This window comes from Amphibalanus amphitrite, unplaced genomic scaffold (assembly GCF_019059575.1).
Source record: "Amphibalanus amphitrite isolate SeventyFive unplaced genomic scaffold, NRLGWU_Aamphi_draft 001086F_arrow, whole genome shotgun sequence".
Classification (NCBI taxonomy): domain Eukaryota; kingdom Metazoa; phylum Arthropoda; class Thecostraca; order Balanomorpha; family Balanidae; genus Amphibalanus; species Amphibalanus amphitrite.
The window spans coordinates 72,061-94,945 of record NW_024882580.1 but is presented as its reverse complement, the minus strand read 5'-3'; the positions used below and the strand labels follow the sequence as shown (position 1 = coordinate 94,945).

Below are 22,885 nucleotides of genomic sequence, written 5' to 3'. Positions count from 1 at the left end.
ATTGATTTGCAACGAAACTTATCAACATTTCTACAAACAGATAATATGGTAGCAATGTAGAATTGAAATCGTCTTTGAAGTGGCCGTGGTAATGCGCCCCCTCCTACGCCGCTTGTCATGCGTTGAATTTGGTATGGTTGGGTGTGGTTTTGATTATTTTATTTCCTGGCAGCTGAACGGGTTTGTGACGTACAAAGTACCGCCTAATAAGTGCTTAAACAAGCCTTTGCTGATTGATTAAAATTTCCTTTTTGAGTCTCTCGTTTGTAGGCTTGCCAGTAGGTACCTACGCACCTTCACCAATTAGCACATTGACTAGGCACCTACCTCAGTAAGTAGGCAACACCACAGCCTCAGTTATATGAGAAATAAGTTTCACCGTTATTTTCTTGTGATTTTTCATTTTCATTTTATTGTCTGGCTTATCTTTGTGCTGTGTGTAAGGCTTCAAAGTGGCCACTTCCATGGGTTTCGTGCTGGGTGCTGATACTTTCTGCTGCGGTGGCAGGAAAGATGAGCCCCTGCATCATCTGCTATACCAATGCCTATATTTATAACACAAAGTCAAGCCGTCACCTCTTTTGAATTTGTACCTGTGTGCTTTCATGTCTCAGTTTGTGAATGTTGTCCTTTTGTTTTCAGTCTGCTGTATCTGCAGCAGTGATACAGCTTGGTGGCCTGTGCAGTAACAGCTGGGTGATTCCACAATGGCTGATGGACGGCTCTCCAACACGCTCATCACTGCCTCATGGCTGACGCTCATCAGCCTGCTGGCTGTGGTCATTGCCTTTGCCACACCACACTGGCTTGAAACAGATGGATCACTGGATGAGCCCAAGTTTGTCAAATTAGGTCAGTGATACTGGGGTGCGTTCTTCTTTGGTTAGAGAAAAAGAGGTTCACTGTTCAGTATAGCTGGGCACTGCTTTTCAAAGTTCTAACTTTGTCACTCCCTCTTCCTTTCTTTGAAATGCAAACAATCCACTAACTGATCCTACAGAGGCAGCTTGCATTAGTGGAGAAACCTAATAAGGCCCAGGCACTTGTTGGGCTGGGATGGCAGGCTTATCTCACAACCCATGGGCCAAGATGAGTGACCTGGGGGTCAAGGCAAGTGACAGGCAGGCTGGAATTAGAGACCAGCTGGTTGGGACAAACAACTGGCGGAGATGGGGCGATAAAACAAATAGTTGAGATGCTGGACATCTCCCGGGACTGACGGGCTGGACCGTCGATCGAGGGCCATTTGTGATGCGTCAATCACATGGTGCTCGGTCAAAACCCAGAAAATATCATTCTTCTGCCCACATAAAAAGCTGGAGATCAATTGCTTATGCTAAGCCATTATCCAACAGTCTTGGATGATCAAATGTAATCGGGTAATCAAGGGCAGAGGAACGAACCCATTTGTAATGTTAGACACAGTACACGTTACGACGTAACATGAAACGTAATGGTATCAACGAACAACGTAACAGTTACGTTGCTCGTTATGCTTCTCGAAATGTAGGTAAGGAACCTGTTCCGCCGTTGTTGAAAGTTACAATGATTGACGACTTTTCGGAACGGAGAAACGGACCGTGCCTTCCTATGCTCAGCACCTACCTATGTGCCTGCCTATCTGAACTGGCTTCCAAAATTTGTTCGTGGTCTTCTGTTAGGTTCTAATGGAATGTTTCCATTTTCTCAAGCCTTACATTCAAAGCTAAGTCAACGTTTCATCATTACACTAAACGATCCGCAAGGTCCGAGCCGTAATTGGACAAAAGAGAAAGTCAACGTTTCATCATTACACTAAACGATCCGCAAGGTCCGAGCCGTAATTGGACAAAAGAAATGTAGACATTCAGCTGACATTATGAACTGGCTCTGTCAGACTTCAATTGTTCTGTCCTCTGAGGGCTACATTTCGTAGGTAGAATTGTTGCAACAACACCGTAGGTTGCAGCCTTATAAAAGACTTAGCTCTAAAGATGTCTTCGTGCATAGATAACATATTCATGTTAATCTAAGCTTCTTACAATCGTGCTACGTCCGTTTTCCATCATCCGCCATGCTATGTAACTGAACATCTTTGGAGTTTGGTCTTTCGTTTTATTGACCCGCGCTATTAGATTAAAGCAGATATATTTGTTCTGATATGACTCTCTCGTATCATTGATTGTTGACGCACGTCTGTTCTGCTGTGTTGCAGGGTTGTGGACGGTTTGTTTCGACAAGTTCCAGGAGCGACTGCGCCTGTACGACACCGAGTTCTCCGGCTGCCGCTGGGTTCTGGACGAGGAGTACCAGATCATCGACTACCTGGTCCGGCCACGTGCGTAACTCGGGGCTGGCGACACTCGCAGACCGTGCCACCGCGGACTGTGCACACGATTTAGGGCAGGTTTTTCAAACGTCTCTGCGAGCCCGTCTGATTTAATTTGATCTTTTACCGAGGTGACGAAACAATGGTATAGCTGTTTAACTGGAGACTGACAGTTCGCCACATTTGCTGACTGTCTAAGAGTAAGGACGAGCGCCTAATCTTTTACTGCTCACACATTATCATCACAGTAATTCCCGTAGTCACGTCTGTATGTTTGTGTTTTCAGCGTTTTTCGTGGCGGTGCAGCTGTTTTTCACGCTCTGCTTCTTGGCCTGCCTGCTGGCCGGTGTGATGGTGATGGCGGCCGTCTGCTGCATGGAACACGAACGCGAGGGCAGTTTCCTCAAGGCCACCTCATTTGTGCTGGGATTCGCAGGTAGGTGTGGCTGTTTGTCAGTGGTCGTTTGCAGTTGGATGATGGGGAAGGGGGATGTGTGCACGTGGGTGCAATATTCACCCGTGCTAAGTTTACATAGGATGGGGATTCTGTACGTGATGGGATTTCTGTACGAGAACGGTCGTTACCTGCTCAGCAGTCACGACCTCGTAGTGTCCTGGTCCCTCTGTCCCTATGTCAACTGCCAACAGCCCTGTATGCGATGCGTTCCTGTCACCCTTCTCCCCCAGTCACTCGCCACCGGCCCGGTAAGCGTCCCCGTCACCCCTGCTTCTTCTGTTACGTTTTATGGACCCGAATTTGCGTTCCTGACACCCTCTGGTCTCTCCGACAGCCGTTACGGGCACCATAGCGGTCATCACGTTCGGCGCGCTCGGTGACGAGAGGGACTGGATGCCCGACTACGACCACAACAACCTCTCCTGGAGCTTCGGGCTTGGTGAGTGGCGCAGGGCCGGCATTCGCTCCGTCAGTGGCTCCAGGAACAGGTGGTGAAGTCGGGCATAGGCGAGCCGTACGCGAAATAGAACCGCAGATTACGAGGAACTGTGTGTTTTCGTAGTGCACGCAACCTCTGTGGACAGTTCCTATTTTTACTCCCTGAGTCATCTATTTCCCCGAGATACAGATAAACTTTGCTCGCAGCTGCCTTGTTACCATAAACTATTTGTCATCAACTGTGCATATTTTGCATGAAATCCCTGCTTATGACATGCCGATCAGTAATTAGCAGTCCGCCTATTCCAAGGTAACGATTGTAGATAAATTGCACCTCCATATCTCAGTTTTGTCTGTCTTTTCCTGTTGGTTAATCCACGTTAATCGTATCTCAACGTCATGCTTTGGTTACCGGTTTATTTTCCTGTGACCCCGCTCATATCTCGTGGCAGGACGTATCTGACAGTATCAGCGGCTATAGCTGGTGGCGGGCTGGCCTCTGCGCTGTTAGCTATGCTTTGTATTGTACCCCTCCCCATCCATCAACTCCCTTTCTGTGTACATTACTTCCTCAGCCCATGCAGGGCCGGTATGGTCGGCTTCACTCTCCCCGTTTTATGTTTTATAGAGTAGTTGAGCTCCATTCAGCAGTGTTTGCCAACCGCTGGGTGGCGGAGCGCCCGCTGTGTGTGTGTAGCTGTGTCCGCTGGTCTGAGGGACGCTGTGGACTGGCTCGGCAGGCGCCGTGGGCTCTGTACTGGCCGCGCTGGGCGCCATCCTACTCTGGGTCGAGTCGCGCGTCCAACTGCGACTGCTGCGGCTGAGGCGTCCAGTGGCCAAAGGGCCGGCGGCCGTCACCTCAACCATCTGAGCGGGGTACCAGTGCGGCCTGCCGGTGATCCCGCCCGTTACCCTCAGCACAGCGCGGCCCCCACACCTGCATGAACGTGACGCGATGTCCGCCAGCGCAGGGAACCGTCAGTCGTGCCGCACACTTCTGTTCATGTCCCGGTCGCGTCGGTGGTAAACGGCGGATGGTTGGGAGCCGACAACGCACCTTCAACACCGACCGTCGGCACAGCGTACCCTTTCCACCGACTCGGGTCCCGGCTGACCATTCTGCATCGTGACTTTGCGGTATACCCACTGCACGTGAATCTAGCGGCGCACGCCAGCCACTGTGCCCACCTCACCTCGCCGCATGAGAGACGCACTGCCTGCCGTCGCTCACCGCTCTATCGGGCTGTCATCCACTGTTGCCTGTCATAACTGTCACGTATCATCGCTAGCTGCCTGTTATCATGACTATCACCTGGTTATGCTGACTGATTGATGCCTGTTATCATTGACCGTCGCCTGCCATCACTGTCACATGGTATCACATCCATGGTATCACTCAGTCACTTTTCAGCTTTGACCATTGTCTTGTGATACTGAACTGTCACCTGTCGTTGCTGTCACCTGATATCGCCCACCCTAGTCAGGAGTCACCTCGCGTCTTTGACTGTTGTCTGATAGCAATCAGTCACCGCACTGAACACTCTGTGATCGTGCTTATTGTATGCTCTGGCCATACCGTTCTTATATGTCAGCTGCCGTTTTCAAAGAAATAGGACCTCAAATTGAATGTACTTTAGTCCAGGATTTCGTTCATGTAATGCTCCTATAAGTAAATGGGAAACTTATCTATTTAGTTCTTAGTGATCATTATGCTGTAAAGGAGATCGCCGTCAAATATCAACATTTACCTAGTCTGTTCTGTGGTAGATGGACTTGCTCACTGTGGCTCTGTGTCGTTTACTGACTGTGACGTGAGCTTTCCTGACACCGTTTTTTGTTCCGACTCTGGCGTGCCTTTCCACTGACACCGTGTCATGTCCTGCCGCAGGCGCGGTCGGCTCGGTTCTGCTCTACTTTGCCGGCATCCTCTACTGGGTGGAGGCGCGGCGCGAGACGAAAAACTCCGACTTTGGCTTCTCGGCGCCGCCGGTGGCCTACGAGTCCTCGTCGCAGGTGTGAGCGGCCCGAGTGGATGATGTGTGCGGGCCTGAAGTTGAACGCGCGGGATCGGGCCGGCTAGACTCTGACTGGGCGTACCCCGTCTCGGTCACTGCCGACTAACCGGGACGAAGGCAGCGTCTGACGCGCTCCCCGGCGCAGCGGACTCGGCGTCTAACTGAGCTCCAACAAACACTGCCTCTGAGAGGCACCGGCTCAGCCAGTCGGCCATGAGTGAACGAGCGAATGTTATTTTCGTAACGAGGAATCTCTGCTTGATCGGTCTAAACATTTACTTTCTGATTAGTATTAGGCATTTGCACCAGTGTAAACATCTGCTTTGACATTCCTGTTTGACGGAAGATCGCAGCAATGTTAATATTACTCTCTTACAATCATGCGAGCAGTAGGTTTGTTGTGTGTTTTACTCGCGCTGTTTTCTTTTTTGATCGATTACTTCCGTTATTGCTTTTTGGCAAATGTTGCACAGTCTAGCTTAAGTTCATAATTCAACGTGTCTTTTAGTGCATTTTACCCGCCTTTTCCGTCGCGTATGTAATAACAGAGCTGTAATGAGCAGAGACATTTAGCCACGGAGATGCTGGAGCCAGTGCGCTCGGTAACGCTTTTCGTCCGTCCGTACATCCGTCCGTTCGTCTGTACATCCGTCCGTCCATCCGTCATTCGTTGACTGTGCCACAAGGCTTTGTAACCAGTTCTGTCCGTGTGCAGCCGGAGTTTAGGCTGAATGGGGGAGTGTTTGATCAGCATCGTATTTTTATACGTCTGTTTCATGGCATTGTCCAGTGGATCAACAGCGAGTGAGCTCATGTATTTTTATCGGATGTGCGTGCTGTTAGGTATGCTGCATAGTAGCGGGCCATTCGTTGTGCATACGTGTTTATAGCGGATTTCCGCTAAGTCGTTAGATGGTAGCACAATAGACGCACATTTCCAAGCTCAGATTGACAGCGAATCTGTGTCCTTTCGAATCTGCATCTTTGTTTGAATCTCCTGATGGATCTGTTAATCTGTAGATACGCACAATGCGTCACATCACTGATACCGTCTAACGTTTCGCTCATCGTTCCCGATCATGTATCCGAAGGTTGGGACTTTTCAGTTAGACAATCACTATTATTAAGAATTGTGATTTTCTATTGAAAATTCCAACCTTATCTTTTGAAATACAGGTAAAAACATTTTTTGATGCCTCGGTGTTTTTTTTCCTTGTCTTTATAACCAAAAGGTTATGTTTTATTGCAGAAGAGCAAACGTATTTGTGAGCTATGTAGGTACTATGCAGGCCTGCGTCTGGGTAGCCTGGTGCTATAGATGGCTAGTCTGGCCTGGTGTTCATACTGGCATCTCGATGCAGGCTCAGTAGCGGCGGAACGCCTTCAATGAAGGGGGGGGGGGGGGCACCGCTGACTTTTGGTCCCATTCTTTCCATGCAACGCCCATAGGGCAATTGCCATAGGGCAATTGTTAAAATGCCAAAATCAAGGGGGCACGGTGACCCGGTGCCCTCCCCCCGTTCCGCCGCCTATCTGCAAGCTGCCGGAAATTCAAGAAAATTTAAGAGAACTTCAACGCCATGGAAATTGGCGTTCGCGACGTCCGCGACCAAGATTCCTTTATTACTCCGCGACTATCCCCTTCATATGGTAGCAATATGGTAGCACACCGCGCAGCGGCATTTACGGCGAGCTTCATTCTTTTTTATTTTTGTGTGTTGTGTTGTTGACGTCTGTCAAACTAGCAGCGAGCAGCGAGTCCAGCAGCGAGAAACGGGCCATCCCGATTTAGCTGAAATTTGGCTCACAGAGCCTTCTCAGCACGCTGATTCCGAAAATCATGGTCTCTAGGGTGGAAATATTGACCGTTCTCGAGATAGAACCCTCTAAAGTTCTTACCACCCATGACCGGGCCATCCCGATTTGGCTGAAAATTGGCTCACATAGCCTTCTCAGCACGCTGATTCCGAAAATCATGGTCTCTAGGGTGGAAATATTGACCGTTCTCGAGATAGAACCCTCTAAAGTTCTTACCACCCATGACCGGGCCATCCCGATTTAGCTGAAATTTGGCTCACAGAGCCTTCTCAGCACGCTGATTCCGAAAATCATGGTCTCTAGGGTGGAAATATTGACCGTTCTCGAGATAGAACCCTCTAAAGTTCTTACCACCCATGCCCGGGCCATCCCGATTTGGCTGAAAATTGGCTCACAGAGCCTTCTCAGCACGCTGATTCCAAAAATCATGGTCTCTAGGGTGGAAATATTGACCATTCTCGAGATAGTACCCTCTAAAGTTCTTACCATCCATGACCGGGCCATCCCGATTTGGCTGAAAATTGGCTCACAAAGCCTTCTCAGCACGCTGATTCCGAAAATCATGGTCTCTAGGGTGGAAATATTGACCGTTCTCGAGATAGAACCCTCTAAAGTTCTTACCACCCATGACCGGGCCATCCCGATTCGGCTGAAAATTGGCTCACAGAGCCTTCTCAGCACGGTGATTCCGAAAATCATGGTCTCAAGGGTGGAAATATTGACCGTTCTCGAGATAGAACCCTCTAAAGTTCTTACCACCCATGACCGGGCCATCCCGATTTGGCTGAAAATTAGCTCACAGAGCCTTCTCAGCACGCTGATTCCGAAAATCATGGTCTCTAGGGTGGAAATATTGACCGTTCTCGAGATAGAACCCTCGCAGCGAGTCCAGCAGCGAGAAACGGGCCATCCCGATTTAGCTGAAATTTGGCTCACAGAGCCTTCTCAGCACGCTGATTCCGAAAAACATGGTCTCTAGGGTGGAAATATTGACCGTTCTCGAGATAGAACCCTCTAAAGTTCTTACCACCCATGACCGGGCCATCCCGATTTGGCTGAAAATTAGCTCACAGAGCCTTCTCAGCACGTTGATTCCGAAAATCATGGTCTCTTGGGTGGAAATATTGACCGTTCTCGAGATAGAACCCTCGCAGCGAGTCCAGCAGCGAGAAACGGGCCATCCCGATTTAGCTGAAATTTGGCTCACAGAGCCTTCTCAGCACGCTGATTCCGAAAATCATGGTCTCTAGGGTGGAAATATTGACCGTTCTCGAGATAGAACCCTCTAAAGTTCTTACCACCCATGACCGAGCCATCCCGATTTGGCTGAAAATTGGCTCACAGAGCCTTCTCAGCACGCTGATTCCGAAAATCATGGTCTCTAGGGTGGAAGTATTGACCGTTCTCGAGATAGAACCCTCTAAATTTCTTACCACCCATGACCGGGCCATCCCGATTTGGCTGAAAATTGGCTCACAGAGCCTTCTCAGCACGCTGATTCTGAAAATCATGGTCTCTAGGGTGGAAATATTGACCGTTCTCGAGATAGAACCCTCGCAGCGAGTCCAGCAGCGAGAAACGGGCCATCCCGATTTAGCTGAAATTTGGCTCACAGAGCCTTCTCAGCACGCTGATTCCGAAAATCATGGTCTCTAGGGTGGAAATATTGACCGTTCTCGAGATAGAACCCTCTAAAGTTCTTACCACCCATGACCGGGCCATCCCGATTTGGCTGAAAATTGGCTCACAGAGCCTTCTCAGCACGCTGATTCCGAAAATCATGGTCTCTAGGGTGGAAGTATTGACCGTTCTCGAGATAGAACCCTCTAAATTTCTTACCACCCATGACCGGGCCATCCCGATTTGGCTGAAAATTGGCTCACAGAGCCTTCTCAGCACGCTGATTCCGAAAATCATGGTCTCTAGGGTGGAAATATTGACCGTTCTCGAGATAGAACCCTCTAAAGTTCTTACCACCCATGACCGGGCCATCCCGATTTGGCTGAAAATTGGCTCACAGAGCCTTCTCAACACGGTGATTCCGAAAATCATGGTCTCAAGGGTGGAAATATTGACCGTTCTCGAGATAGAACCCTCTAAAGTTCTTACCACCAATGACCGGGCCATCCCGATTTGGCTGAAAATTGGCTCACAGAGCCTTCTCAGCACGCTGATTCCGAAAATCATGGTCTCAAGGTTGGAAATATTGACCGTTCTCGAGATAGAACCCTCTAAAGTTCTTACCACCAATGACCGGGCCATCCCGATTTGGCTGAAAATTGGCTCACAGAGCCTTCTCAGCACGCTGATTCCGAAAATCATGGTCTCTAGGGTGGAAATATTGACCGTTCTCGAGATAGAACCCTCTAAAGTTCTTACCATCCATGACCGGGCCATCCCGATTTGGCTGAAAATTGGCTAACAGAGCCTTCTCAGCACGCTGATTCCGAAAATCATGGTCTCTAGGGTGGAAATATTGACCGTTCTCGAGAAAGAACCCTCTAAAGTTCTTACCATCCATGACCGGGCCATCCCGATTTGGCTGAACGGTCAATATTTCCACCCTAGAGACCATGATTTTCGGAATCAGCGTGCTGAGAAGGCTCTGTGAGCCAAATTTCAGCTAAATCGGAGGGCTGTTCACGGGCCCTGTGTGCGGTCGGACCGCACACAGCCTCGAAGCTCCGCCCACTGCGTGCCTACGTCAGCCTTCCGTCACCGCACACAGCGATCGCTGTGGCCGGTCGGAGGGGTGTTCACGGGCACCGCACACTGCTGCGTGCGGTGTGTGCGGTACGTCCAGCAGGCGTGGGGGTAGGGGATGGGTAGGCGGCTCTGACGTCACGGCTGCGTGCGGTGGACGGTCCGCTGTGGCCAGTCCCGACCGGCCACAGCGGTCGCTGTGTGCGGTGACGCAAGGCTGACGTAGGGACGCAGTGGGCGGAGCTTGGAGGCTGTGTGCGGTCCGACCGCACACAGGGTCCGTGAACAGCCCTCGGGACTGGCCACAGCGGACCGTCCACCGCACGCAGCCGTGACGTCAGAACCGCCTACCCATCCCCTACCCCCACGCCTGCTGGACGCACCGCACACACCGCACGCAGCAGTGTGCGGTGCCCGTGAACACCCCTCGGGATGGCCCGTTTCTCGCTGCTGGACTCGCTGCTCGCTGCTCGCTGCTAGTTTGACAGACGTGTGTTGTTGCGGGGGGATCGTTGTGTATGATGGCGGGATAACTGGTGATTAATAATATATAATAATTATTTTCTTTTGCAAAAGTATCTGAAACATTTATTGGATATTTTGACCGCTGTCAACTTGCTGAGTTGAAGAGTTGCCGCGTAAGCACTATGGCAGTAGCAATGCCCGGCAGCAAAGTTGTGGCCGTTTGTGCTCATTAGGGATTTATTTTGAAACCTTTTATTTATTAGAGATCAAACACGTACCGATCGCGATTGCCGATGAAAAATTCAAATTGAAGGTAGCCCCGGGCCCACTTGATTCCTTTTCAGATCAGGCACTCTTCCGGGCTGAGCCGCCTTTTTAAGTGCTTGTTTGCATAGAACTCGGGGCACTGTTCTTGTTTTTTGTCAGTTTTTTATTAGTACCTATCCTGCTGTCTTTTTATACTGATATTGGTGTTTAGGTTTAGGTTTAGGTTTTACTAGTGGGCTTGGGTAGACCGGGTCTTTTCAGGGCCCACATCCGGATAAGGTCAGAAATGACTCAGTGAGGATTCCTTGTGGCCCAGTGCTGGTCCAACCGGTTTTTAAAGCTGTTCGTAGTCAGTGTTACTTGTTGTCACTTCTTGGCCTCTAATTTTTAAAGTGCACATAGACATACTATGCAAATATCATCAGTCAAAGTTAGAAGGCAAGAAATGTGGGATGGGCGTGTTGACACCACATTCCGGGTGCCCTAAAACCCCAACTCACCATTGTCATCAATAAATGCTGCAAAGCTTCCTAGCACACTGATAAAATCACAAATGTGAAATGATTACAATACCTCTACCACCAATTTATAAATATAGCAATAGTATCAATTATGCTGTTATGCTGTTCTTCTAAATATCTTGCTAAGCCCATGTTCCCAACTAACTTTTTTTTGTTTTTTATGGAGCTTAGAGCTATCGATGATCATTGGAAGTTAATGGTTCAGTGGTTATTGATGTCAGTTGTCACTAGTCTCGTCTCTGTTTATCAGGAGGCAGACATGTCAGAAGCTAGTGGGGACAAACGACCAGATGGAGAGAACAAGACACCTGCCGGTCCGTCATCCCAGGGCAGCAATGCCTCGGCAACACCAGCTGGCACAGCCGCCAAACCTGTGGTAAGACATGGCTGGCAGACAATTCAGATTACTGAGCTAGAAAACATTGTATCAAGTATCATTGTAACATTGGATCAGGCCCATCTGGAGTGTAGCATTTGAAACATTTTGATCATATATCCCTGTCTTGATAGTTGATACAAGTACAATGACAATGATGTTAGCTTGCAGAAGTGTAATTGTGCAGTTCCATTAGTTACTTTTCAGCTAGTGGCTGACAATTCTTTTTGTAACCTTATCATGTTCTACAACTCATGGTGCCTGTTTTTCAGAAACCTAACTATGTCTTGAAGTTCACCCTAGCCGGTCACACCAAGGCAGTCTCGTCCGTCAAGTTCAGTCCAGATGGCAACTGGCTGGCCAGCTCCTGTATGTTGAATGGGATGCGAGAGTTGTGCATGTGCAATTGGAGCAACACACTGCTGTTTTGATTGACCAGTATTCACTTGTGAGCCATATGCTTTATTCATTTGAATGCCTACCTGCTCTGCTCTTACTTTCCTTGCTGAATGACAATGAAATGTTTGTTGTTCAACCTGTTGACCTGTGTACGTTTGGGGTGGCGCAGCGGCGGACAAGCTGATTAAGGTGTGGGGCGCGTACGACGGCAAGTTCGAGAAGACGATCGCCGGCCACAAGCTGGGCGTCTCGGACGTGGCCTGGGCCGTCGACAGCCGCCTGCTCGTCTCTGCCTCCGACGACAAGACGCTCAAAATCTGGGAGCTCAGCTCGGTAAATCGGGAGGGAGGGACAAGCGGTAAAAGCTGCATGACCAGAGAGCTTTGTTAACCCGCGCGGGGCTGGAGGGGTAAATTTTACCCTCCCCCTCGCGAATTTTTGCGATATCTCAAAAACGGCGGCGCGCAGCGCCGCCAAACTTTCAGTACCTTTTCTTACATCAATTTGACACGTTCCCTGAAAATTTGAGCGAAATCCGTCGGAAATTTTTTGAGAAATTGACGTTTTAGTGACGTCATGTTCGCCATTTTCGCCTCAAAAACGGCAAAAGTTCAAACGCCGCTAACATCTTCATTTTTTAAGGAATCAAGACGTAACAAAAAAGGTTATACGTAATTTTACTTTGTCTATCAAATGGCTATCTCGGTTTTTTGAAAATGTTGGATTTTGGCCTAAATTTTTTCAAAAAACTGACTTTTTTGGGAAAATCATTATAAAATCCAAAATTTTGAGTCTATCGAAAAAACCGGAATATATGTCAGAGAAGTGGTCTATGTGCACCTACATACCAAATTTTAGAAGAATCGGTTCAAAAATGTGGGAGTTATTCAAAATTTTATGACGTCACGACACACAATTTTTTTGAAAAATGACTTTTTGGGAAGTTCTGGACCTCGTACGGAAACAAAAATAGCACCATTCGATTCGCCGTGAAAAACTGCATCAGATAGACACCTTTTTAGGCCTTAACAACCAACTTCAAAATTTGACCTCACTTGACCTGACCTTGACCTGACCTCGACCTGAAATTCATCCAGAGGTGGTCCATATCACTTATTGAGTGTGCCTATTGAATTCTATGAGTAAAATGACCCATAAAACATGTGTCGCACATGCCCTTTTCTATATTTTGTTTTTTGGTGACCTGACCTGACCTGACCTGACCTTGACCTTGACCTCTGAATGATATTGTATGCAACGAATATTGTCTTGGTAGCCTAAGAGCACGTTTTGGGCGATCAGTCTCAGTCCATGACTCCATTCTTCGGCAACTATGGTGCAAGGCCGATACTGTAGAAACTTGCAATTTGTACCCTTGACCTGACCTTGACCTTGACCTCAAACTTTAAATTAAGTACATGTTTTTAGTAGTTCGTGATGAGAGCTTTCGATTGGCGTTTGAATTTTCCAAATCGGACCATTAGTTCGGGAGATAACAGGGGGGGGGGGGTAAAATTTACCCCCCCCCCCAGCCCCGCGCGTTCGGCTGGAGACCCCAGCCCCGCGCGGGTTAAGGAAAAGCGTGGGACGACAAGCAACGGATTCTAGGTTGGCTAGACCCCGACTAAACGGGTCACGGGATGACGTGACCCGCTCAGCTCAAAACCTGAGAGCTCAGCTCTATAAATGCAGGAGGGAGAGGGAAGTGTTAAAGGCCCATGGAGGCCCAATAAAGATCCGTAGAGGTTTGTTAGGAGGATGGCTGAGCGTCGAACCGCGGACAAGTCATTTCGAATCGCACGATTCACAGGGTAAGAAAGAGGGACAAGGCTAGATTGTGGAGGATGTGGGCACATGACAATTCAATGTTTAGAGGGCAAAGATATTGGCAAAATAGCTGTTTTGTTCTTGCTAAACCATGAACTTTGAACATCATTTTCATAGCTTTCTTCTGAAACAATCGTACTCAAATGATTTTATTGTGTGGCGCGTGTCCCTTTGAGCATCCGTTTTTGAATTCGCATTGTTTCCAGGGCAAGTGTTTGAAGACTCTCAAGGGTCACAGCAACTACGTGTTCTGTTGCAACTTCAACCCGCAGTCGAACCTCATCGTATCTGGCTCGGTAAGTATATAGTGAGCATACACTGCGCGACTGTATGCATCGGCTGGCTGTAAGATCGGCTGACGGCATTAATATAGACGGTCAATTATGACGGCTGACTTATAGATCGTTCATTAGATCACAAACATTGGCTGGCTGCTATCTTGATTACTAACTTTACATCATTTACCTGGCCTCCACTTTACACTGTATGTCTGTTATGTCGCTGACCTAAACCGCCTTCCTGCCCCGCTCGGGGATCTGTCGGTCTGGCCCGCGACTCGTCTCTTACTGCCTTCCTGGCCCGCCCCGTGCCGTCTATCTGTGTCGTCCCGTTTGACGAGTTGGTTTGGCCGCCAGTTTGACGAGTCGGTGCGGATCTGGGACGTGAAGACGGGGAAGTGTCTGCGCACGCTGCCGGCCCACTCGGACCCCGTGTCGGCCGTGCACTTCAACCGGGACGGGTCGCTCATCGTCTCCAGCAGCTACGACGGACTCTGGTCAGTCCGGAGTGGGTGTCCCGGTGTCTTCTATTCAAATGTCATGGCACATATCCCGTGCGTCGCGCCTTAAACTTATAGAGCGATAGAAATGTGCATGGTTATTGCGAGGATGGTACGCTAACAACCCCCAGCAAGGTTTCCTTTCAATGGGATGTTCAAGGTGTAGAGATGAGACATTGATTCTGACTTACTTTTTAATCCACAGGAATATAAATAACACTCAAGCTCATGTTTAATTTAACGTAGTTTCTTTGGTCGTTTTTATGCATGAGCCTACTGTCTGACCATGTCTGGTCTACACACGAACTGACTGTTGATTACCCGGCCTCTGATCTCAGCCGTATCTGGGACACGGCCTCTGGCCAGTGCCTGAAGACGCTGATCGACGACGACAACCCACCGGTATCGTTCGTCAAGTTCTCCCCTAACGGCAAGTACATCCTGGCCGCCACGCTGGATAACACGCTCAAACTGTGGGACTACGCCAAGTGCAAGTGTCTGAAGACCTACACCGGGCACAAGAACGAGAAGTACTGCATTTTCGCCAACTTCTCCGTCACAGGAGGAAAGGTAGGTGATATGCGGCGTTATAGGTAGAACAAGTGTGTAATCGTAAACGACAAAACTTTTACGTTATTAATTAAGCCTGTTACATTGTATGCTAAATTTCGCTGTCAATGTGGACAAGACAATGTGACAACTTTACAAAACCGTCAAGTTGTAGCGCTGACGGTCGCGGGACGTAGACTCATGCTCGCCACTCTCCTTCCTTCCCCGGCAGTGGATCGTGTCGGGCTCTGAGGACAACATGGTCTACCTCTGGAACCTGCAGACCAAGGAGGTCGTCCAGAAACTGCAGGGACACAACGGTACGTATGGTACACGAGCGTCTTACGGAATGGCAAGTCAACGCTATAGGCTTATAAATGGCGTCACGTTTAATCAGTATTCGTAGCCATCGTAATTCGTAATTGATCTGACTCTATGGGGCGAGCCGGTACCTATTGTTACCCCCCCCCCCTGCGTTGCGTGGAGATCTTTGTGCTGATAATTTCGTCCGCTCTGATGGTCGTGGGTTCGGTTTCAGACTCACTGTCACTGACCGTCACCGTCTCCCTTTCAGACGTGGTTCTCTGCACCGCCTGTCACCCCACCGAAAACATCATCGCGTCGGCGGCGCTGGAGAATGACAAGACCATCAAACTATGGCGCTCTGACACGTGACCTGTCTACTCGAACATGTTGGCGCGGCGTCAGGGCTGGGAACGCAGAACTTTTGCGGCATCATAGGGATTCGTGACCTTCCGACACACGCGGAGAGCTGGGTGATCCACGGGTCTTTGATCTCGTGGACTTTGGAGTGTACCATAGCGGCTCATCGAATGTGCCCGTCGCCTGTTGGGTGTACCTCATAGGACCTGGTGGGAGGTGGGGTGCCGATGGGTTTCGTCATTGACTGGTTAGTCTGGGGGAGGACGGGATGCGGCTGCGTGCGGCCGGAGCTGCCGCCGCACGCCGCCGCTGGCTTGTTGATCCCCCGTCTGCAGCTTAGCTGCGCCATGCTCTACAGAAAATGGTGACACTCATCTGCGTAGATTGCATTCATCAATCCATATATGACCATTGTGTTTGTGCAACTGAAGATGTAAAATGTGCGAACGAGTTTTCAGTCTCGTTAGTGATTTTTTTTTTCCAGAAAGCCCTCGTCATATTTCATTTCATCTTCTGTCACATTAAAATAAATAATACTTGTAATAACTGAAAGCTGTGTTTTGTGACGACCATGCATCAGCGAGTACTTTCCCCGCGTTCGATGTCTCTCGGACGGCGAAGATTCTACGCCGTCCGGCCAATCACGTTTCATAACCGCAGCCGAGCCCCCGCTGACCTTGGACGTTATTGGCCGGACGGCAAAGAATCTTTGCCGTCCGGGAGACATCGAACGCCGCCTTTATCTTTGAAGTAGCACGGACGAGACAAGTTTTCTTGTTTTTGGTGTCGGATGGTGCGGAAGAAAATAGCCAATGTTTTTTATTGCTGCCAATACACGTAGGTAACTACATTAGGCAGGAGTCGGTTTGTGCTAGCTGGCACGTTTTGCCAACCAGCCAAATTCGTATCATAACTAGCTTGCTGCCTGCTGGTGTCAGTTGCACACATCTTCAGCGCCCTGACACACACGAACCCCGCGTTCGATGTCCCTCGGGCCTCGGACGACGAAGATTCTACGCCGCCCGGCCAATCACGTTCCATAACCGCAGACGAGCCCCCGCTGACCTTGAACGTGATTGGCCGCACATTGGCCTGACGACGTAGAATCTTCGTCGTCCGAGAGACATCGAGCGCGGGGGAAAACACGTTCTAGGGAGCTGTTGCTAAAAGTTCAGAGCTTGGGTAAACAAGTCTGACTGATGCGTCGTTAAACAACCAAGAAAACAAACAAGCTTGGGTAAAACAGAAAACCTCTGCACGTGACCTGTGCGTATCGTTCCGGGCGTTCCGTGTCCGCGCCGCCTCACTAGCTGACAACGCCTCTCTGTCTCTCCTCCGATGACCCACTGCCTCGAGCGATCACATGCCAAGCTCAAGCTGACCAACGGGGGGTGGAAAGAGCATGGACATGTGTGGACCGAGTGTCGAACGGGCCGGCGGGCGGCTGCAGTCCCATTGGTAGATAATGCATGATGGGATTCTAATCCAAGGGATTCTCATTAGCGTGTTTCGGCCATTGTATAATGTTTGATAAATAATTCGTTTCATATGTGTATATGCGTAACTATCAACAATGGCTGTAGTTTAGGGAAAATATTGAATGCATTGTCGTATCCTTGAAAGACGCGGCGTTTCTAACGCAGTGTTTTCATTTCACGTTGGCGTTGCCGGGTTCAACATTAAAAAATAATTTAATCGAGAAAAATAGTATAAACCAGCGTTAGATTTTGGGTAAATTAACTTGCAGTGTCCATATCATGTTTAAAAAAGAGCTTGTACTGACCACCGATCATTGCAATGTCCATTGTATTCCATGGCTCTCCCCTGTCCCAGTCCAAGTCCAGTACAAGTACGAGTCCTTATTTCCAAGGATTTTCATGTTGAATTTTTGCTTCACCTAACCCTAAGAGCACTTTTGTTACTTTTTATTCTAAATGTGCTGAAATTCTTTTAAAAATACATTGCACATTGCCTGATTCTCCTAATCCTTTTTAAGACACTTTCTTCCTTCACAAATGTTAGATCTCATTTTCAGCCTGGTCTCGGAGAATGAAATCATGCAGAACAGAAGCTTGTTGGAGTTAATTGCAACTGGCATAGATAACACAAATCATGTTATTCATGTCATCTGTGCAACTGTGTTCAATATGTATTAGGATCCATTGCCATGAATTTTTTTATATCAATATAGGCTGAGAAACCAATGATATACTTGTAGATCGGTTTGGTGAAGCCGGTAAAAAACATTTAGTATTATCTCACCTGACCTAACCTTACCTACTAAATAGCCTACAAGTACAACCTAGAACCTACATACCCAAAACCTTCCAACCTATTTATAGATACAAGCTGGCCTGGTTTGCAGAATCTTTCACTAATCACTTGAGTTGTAATTCAAATTGTCAAATATTATAAGAAAGCTAATAATACTTAGCACTTTTTGGATGATATATTTTAGGGTTAAGAACAGTGCTATATGTTATCACTGAAAGTCAGTCATGCATTTTATTGTTTTGTCTTTGGTAGTGTTGAAGTAGTTTTCTGATACATTTTTACAACCAGGCTTCGAGCGGAGCCTGCTGTCATGGCAGCCACCATGTCGGCCGAGGACAGCGAGGACCAGTGGCTGTACAGCAGCACCAACCCACCTCCGCCTGAAGATGCCACCATGGCTGATGCACCGGCAGATGACACTGATGACAAGTTCAGTGACTTTGAATCTATCAGCCAGGTATGTCTTTCAAAGTTTGAATGGTTGTGTGGCGATGCAGGGTCGACGATCGACATTATGTGCTGTGGGAATAGATGGGATTTGGTTGATGGTTATTTCTGGATTGTATTATTTCGCTGCACATTGTTTGCCGTGCGAGTGCCGAGTGAGCCGTATGTAATTCCCGGCTGGCTGTGCTGTGGGCTGTTTGACACCGTTTACTGTGCCTCCCCTGTTCCAGAGTAAGGAAGCCGGCCAGAGCGGCCTGGACGACTCGATCAACACAGACGGCGAGGAGGGCAAGCTCGAGATCCACGAGGACGGCGACGGGCCGGCCGGAGCCGACGGAGAGCGGCCGGCCGCCGGGGACAACGCCGGCGGCAAGGACGGCGACGCGGCCGACGCCATGCTAGGTACGGAGACGCGCCGCTGCAGGGCGCAAGGGCGGGGGCCGTTGGGACGTGGTGCAAGGGACAGCATCTAATATAGACAGGGACGGTCCAGCTATTTGTTAGGGGCAGCTTTCATGATGATGTTTGTGATGTTCGGCATGAACCTTTCATGCTCTATCATTTGTTACATCTTGCATTATAAAATAAGATCCATACTTCATATTATGTCCTGTATAAGCTACAGGCAGGTCGCTCTGGTCCATCTCTGCCGCCGCTGCAGTGCTCTTGCGTCTGTGGCTGTGACTGTTCCGTCCCGCTCGACAGAGGACATTGATGACGACAGTGACGATGACGTCAACGTGGTGATCCGCGACATCGCGGCGCCGTCGACCTACTCCGGCTTCAAGATCGGCAAGGGATCGGCCCAGTTCGGCACGCCCGCCAGCGCCGATAAGGCCAAGGTGAGCGGACCCGCCTGGGCGGTCGGGACGCCCTGCGGTGCCTGCCTGCTGGCCAGGGTCCTAGTCACGTACCTTTACTCAGCAGATACAAATAACAGATGGACGGCGGACGCCATTGATCCGCAGCTGAGCTGGCGTGTGTAATGTAGGATGAAGGTTTGGGCGGCAGCTCCTCGTTGTCTGGATGACATCCTTGTGCTGATATGTTTACGTGTCCAACCAGGGCTTCTGATTGGCCCTTCCACTGTATCCGCAGAACCAGGGCAACTTTGCCATCAACGAGTTTGAGTCTGTGGGAACGATAAACGGCGTGCCGGCCCAGGAGTTCAACTTAGACTCACTGGAGGACAAGCCATGGCGAAAGCCAGGAGCCGACATCACAGGTAGGCGTGACTGAAGTGCCTGAGCGTGTGAGTGTGTGTGTATGAGTGTTGTTACTGTTATTTTATCGAATTTGATCGCGATATTGACGTTTTTCACATTTGTACTTGACTCGTATCCGCCGCCCCCGTCTTGTCTCAGATTATTTCAACTACGGGTTTACGGAGGACACTTGGCGAGCCTATTGTGAGCGCCAGAAACGGATGCGACTCAACGAGTCGGGAGTCGGTATCGCCAACCTACCGGTCAAAGTGAGTTCCCATCCCCGAAAGACTCTGCGTCGCTCCCACTTATCTGTCATCGTAGTCACTGAGAAGACTTGTACTTTATCTGGGTGCCGAAATGTTTCGACTCTCGGGCTGGTTCTCGGACTGGTACCTCATAAATACCTGTATCTGATCGCCAAGGACGATTTGTATATAAGATGATTGTTGTTTTGATGTGTTATTAGTCTTGTGCACTATGTGGAATTTGATAGACAAACAGCTTAGCTAAATCGTTCGAGTCGCTGGTCGCTAGTTTCGCCGTTTAAAAAAGACATCATTTTCAATCAGCTGCCAATAATCATTTGACTAGGCGGCCGAAGCCATCATATTTAATCTTTGCGCCCCACCCATTTGCCCTGTCTAACCGTCCACCGTTCGTCCACCCGCAGCCGTTCCAGACGTCTGTCAACGTGGAGCGGCACACCTCCAAGGCGGCTCCGCAGTCAGCGCGTCGGTTCAACAACTCGGGGACCATCGATGTGATCGGCGCCTCGGCACCGAGCCGACGGGGCTTCGAGGGGGCGGCCGGTGGCGACCCGGCCGCGCCGGCGGTCAGTGGGGCGGCCTCAGTGGTCGGGGGGGGGGGGGGGGGGGTCTTGGTTTTGTGCATGGCTGAATGGGAAGGTGCTAGGGTAAGCAAGACATGCTCGACGGAAAGTCTTGCCACACTAGACAGAAATCAGAGTATGATTGTTAGCTGGTTGTAGGTGTGCCTTGGCTGTGTCGGTCATGCACGCAGTTATAAGTAGAGTTGCGATAGCTGAAGATTCAAGAGTACGGCGGTTTAATTCTAGCGCACCTTCGAATCATTTTAATGACGAAGTACAAATATCGATGTGTGTACTGTGTATCCCTAGGACCGAGGTATTGCCGTTATTCTTTCATTCACTGGTCGTCTATTTGACGTTAATCGTACGGCCCCGGATACACTGATCGCCCTCCCCCACTAACCTGTTGTGTCTCGTGTCCGCAGCCGGCGGCCAACTACTCGCTACCACCGCCCATGGCGCCGCCGGTACCCGGGTACGCGGCGCCGCCTCCCGGCTTCGGGTTCAGCCAGCCTCCTGCGCCGCCGCCGCCCTTCTACGATCCGCCCGGCTACGGACGCAGCGCTCCGGCGTGGGGCGGCGCGCCGCCACCACACCCTCAGGTGAGTTCGGTCGGCAGCGCTGGAACGGCGGGACGGACGGGGGATGATGTGCCGGAAGGTGGAGACGGCTGGGAGAGGGCGCGTTTGATGGCACACCTTTCATGAAGTTCGATCAGATGGATGTAATTAATGTAGCTATTATGTAGAGATTTGTAGCAATTTTTAGCGGAAGATGTTTCTGTGGATGTTCGTGCTACAGCTGCTGTAATTCACGACGGCGTGCTATATCCTCGCACTTGCTCTGCAATCACAACCCATGTGCTACCGAACCCTCTGGTCTGGTCTGGTCTGTGGGCTGCTACGTCTGACATATACACAGCGCCTCCCCCTCTCGTTTGGCTTCTTTGCACCATGACCCGTTCTGTTGGTGTCTGACCCTGACCGGCGCGGTGCCTGACGCTAGCTGGTATCTGACCCGTACTGTCTCTCCGCCACAGGCATGGCCGGCGGGCGCGCCGGGCCTGCCGCCGCCGCCGGTGCCCGCGCCGCTGCCAGTACCTGAGCCGCTGCTGCCGCCGGGCACCATGACGCCGTCCCAGGAGAGCCTGGACCGCGAGAGGGAGCAGTATACACCGAGCGGGAGCCGCAGCGAGGCCTGGAGTCCCGACCAGGGACCGCCGCGCGACAGGGACCGAGACAGAGAGCGGGACCGCGAGCGCGACCGGGAGCGCGAGCGAGAGCGCGAGAGGGAGAGAGAGCGCGACCGGGACCGAGAGCGGGACAGGTAGGTCCGCCGGCCGGCCGGCCGCGGCGGACGCCGACGGATGCTTCACAGCCGGCAGAGGCAGTCAATGGCAGCGACTGCGCTAGATGATTGTTGTCTTTCGTGAAAGTTTATATGATCTTTATGCCGAACAATTGTTGCCGGTTTTGCATGTGTAATAGGATATTATATTAATAATATATCCGTTTTGCTACGTTACTCATATATCGACGTACTCTTGTTGTTACGATGGCATTTATCCGCGTTGTTAAAATACACATGTTTATATCGCGATCGCGTATAGTCGCTGGTCAATTAATGGTCTCGCGCCGGCTGTGACGGTACTTTCCCGACGCAGAAGTTCTGCAGTGAATGCCCATGACTAATGCCTCAAGCGAACACGCATCTTGGGTCTGGCCTCAGGAAGGTTGAAGGCTTTTTAATTGAAAACTGCCTGGGTGGAGTAATTAGTGGTCGTTAAGTAGGCACGAACACGGAATCGTGATAGCTCGTTCACGTTGAAACAGCTCCCTAACAGATTGCAAGCCTGGTCAGCAATCTTGCGGTAACGAACATAAATATCGGATAGCCCGATAGCTGACGAACAGCCATCAGCCAGGAGGGACGTGTCCCTTTACTCCCACATGTCCCCTGATAAGATGACACCAGTGACCCGTTGTGACTAACCCGTGTCCCCGATACGGTGACCTCAGTGACACGACCTCTCCTCCTCTGTCGACAGCAGTCGCCACCACCGCCGGCGCTCCCGGAGTCGCAGTCGCGAGCGGTCCCGTCGGCACCGGAGCCGCTCCCGCAGCCCCTCTCACCGTCACACGCGCAACAGCAAGAAGAGCAAGAAAAAGGACAAGAACGACCCGGAGTAGTCGCGCCGCCGAGTGCCGCCGCCAGGGGCCGGCGCCGCCACCTCGCTGTAATGTGAACGCGTTCCTTTGCGTTCGGTCGGTGTTCGCCGCGCCGGGACAGACACTTTGCGTGTGCGCGTGAGAGGGCCGGGCGGTGGTGTGTCAGAAAGCGCGCGCCAGCGGTGGCGGGATGCGGGGGCGCCGGCGGGCCGTCCCGCGTTGTCACCGGTCTCACATTACTGTGTTGCATCCGACGCTCATTACACTGGTCGACATTCCCAGGGTGTTCAGACGCAGTTTGGTGTGCAGGACTTGGTGGAATTTCCAAAGCACTAGCCGTTCAGCTGTGCAAGTGTTCATGGCCAAAGGGACGGA

The 22,885-nt window shown here is 50.4% G+C and overlaps 3 protein-coding genes across 17 annotated transcripts; all 3 read left to right on the top strand.

Annotated features, from left to right (window-relative positions):
* The first annotated feature begins 70 nt into the window (after nt 1–70).
* On the top strand, nt 71–6,411 carry LOC122369956. 5 transcript variants are annotated; one of them, XM_043345132.1, is made up of 7 exons: nt 71–131; nt 643–852; nt 2,195–2,317; nt 2,595–2,744; nt 3,100–3,204; nt 3,944–4,079; nt 5,092–6,411. In XM_043345132.1, exons 2-6 carry the CDS (start codon nt 708–710, stop codon nt 4,072–4,074), a joined length of 654 nt encoding a protein of 217 aa, XP_043201067.1. In that variant the 5' UTR covers nt 71–131; nt 643–707; the 3' UTR covers nt 4,075–4,079; nt 5,092–6,411. The 5 variants fall into 5 exon arrangements, with proteins under 5 accessions (XP_043201067.1, XP_043201065.1, XP_043201064.1 ...); XM_043345131.1 differs by having other exon boundaries at nt 111–331; XM_043345130.1 differs by lacking the exon at nt 3,944–4,079.
* A 3,694-nt stretch (nt 6,412–10,105) lies between these two features.
* LOC122369955 (WD repeat-containing protein 5) lies at nt 10,106–16,136 on the top strand. 7 transcript variants are annotated; one of them, XM_043345124.1, is made up of 9 exons: nt 10,106–10,229; nt 11,243–11,368; nt 11,641–11,737; nt 11,937–12,100; nt 13,801–13,890; nt 14,230–14,369; nt 14,711–14,942; nt 15,154–15,241; nt 15,496–16,136. In XM_043345124.1, exons 2-9 carry the CDS (start codon nt 11,252–11,254, stop codon nt 15,594–15,596), a joined length of 1,029 nt encoding a protein of 342 aa, XP_043201059.1. In that variant the 5' UTR covers nt 10,106–10,229; nt 11,243–11,251; the 3' UTR covers nt 15,597–16,136. The 7 variants fall into 7 exon arrangements, with proteins under 7 accessions (XP_043201059.1, XP_043201057.1, XP_043201058.1 ...); XM_043345122.1 differs by having other exon boundaries at nt 10,155–10,275; XM_043345123.1 differs by having other exon boundaries at nt 10,208–10,377.
* Nucleotides 16,137–16,775: 639 nt separating this feature from the next.
* LOC122369951 (pre-mRNA 3'-end-processing factor FIP1-like) lies at nt 16,776–22,800 on the top strand. Of its 5 annotated transcripts, none has more exons than XM_043345116.1 (10): nt 16,776–16,850; nt 18,147–18,315; nt 18,536–18,707; nt 19,011–19,147; nt 19,404–19,530; nt 19,670–19,779; nt 20,184–20,345; nt 20,768–20,944; nt 21,382–21,668; nt 22,390–22,800. In XM_043345116.1, the coding sequence occupies exons 2-10, from the start codon at nt 18,169–18,171 to the stop codon at nt 22,529–22,531; spliced, it is 1,461 nt and encodes a 486-aa protein (XP_043201051.1). In that variant the 5' UTR covers nt 16,776–16,850; nt 18,147–18,168; the 3' UTR covers nt 22,532–22,800. The 5 variants fall into 5 exon arrangements, with proteins under 5 accessions (XP_043201051.1, XP_043201049.1, XP_043201048.1 ...); XM_043345114.1 differs by lacking the exon at nt 16,776–16,850 and adding an exon at nt 16,930–17,042; XM_043345113.1 differs by lacking the exon at nt 16,776–16,850 and adding an exon at nt 16,953–17,042 and having other exon boundaries at nt 22,393–22,800.
* Nucleotides 22,801–22,885: the final 85 nt, after the last annotated feature.

What these genes read in the sequence shown, in the direction of transcription:
- LOC122369951 (XM_043345114.1), top strand. Translation starts at nt 16,987, where the DNA reads ATGGACATGTGTGGACCGAGTGTCGAACGGGCCGGCGGGCGGCTGCAG. An exon ending in ACTTTGAATCTATCAGCCAG is followed by an intron (nt 18,316 to 18,535) that starts GTATGTCTTTCA and finishes CCCCTGTTCCAG; the next exon opens with AGTAAGGAAGCCGGCCAGAG. An exon ending in GCCAGGAGCCGACATCACAG is followed by an intron (nt 19,531 to 19,669) that starts GTAGGCGTGACT and finishes GTCTTGTCTCAG; the next exon opens with ATTATTTCAACTACGGGTTT.
- LOC122369956 (XM_043345130.1), top strand. Translation starts at nt 708, where the DNA reads ATGGCTGATGGACGGCTCTCCAACACGCTCATCACTGCCTCATGGCTG. An exon ending in GCCCAAGTTTGTCAAATTAG is followed by an intron (nt 853 to 2,194) that starts GTCAGTGATACT and finishes GCTGTGTTGCAG; the next exon opens with GGTTGTGGACGGTTTGTTTC. An exon ending in CTCCTGGAGCTTCGGGCTTG is followed by an intron (nt 3,205 to 5,091) that starts GTGAGTGGCGCA and finishes GTCCTGCCGCAG; the next exon opens with GCGCGGTCGGCTCGGTTCTG.
- LOC122369955 (XM_043345121.1), top strand. Translation starts at nt 10,399, where the DNA reads ATGCCCGGCAGCAAAGTTGTGGCC. An exon ending in CCGGCAGCAAAGTTGTGGCC is followed by an intron (nt 10,423 to 11,242) that starts GTTTGTGCTCAT and finishes TCTGTTTATCAG; the next exon opens with GAGGCAGACATGTCAGAAGC. An exon ending in GCACAGCCGCCAAACCTGTG is followed by an intron (nt 11,369 to 11,640) that starts GTAAGACATGGC and finishes CCTGTTTTTCAG; the next exon opens with AAACCTAACTATGTCTTGAA.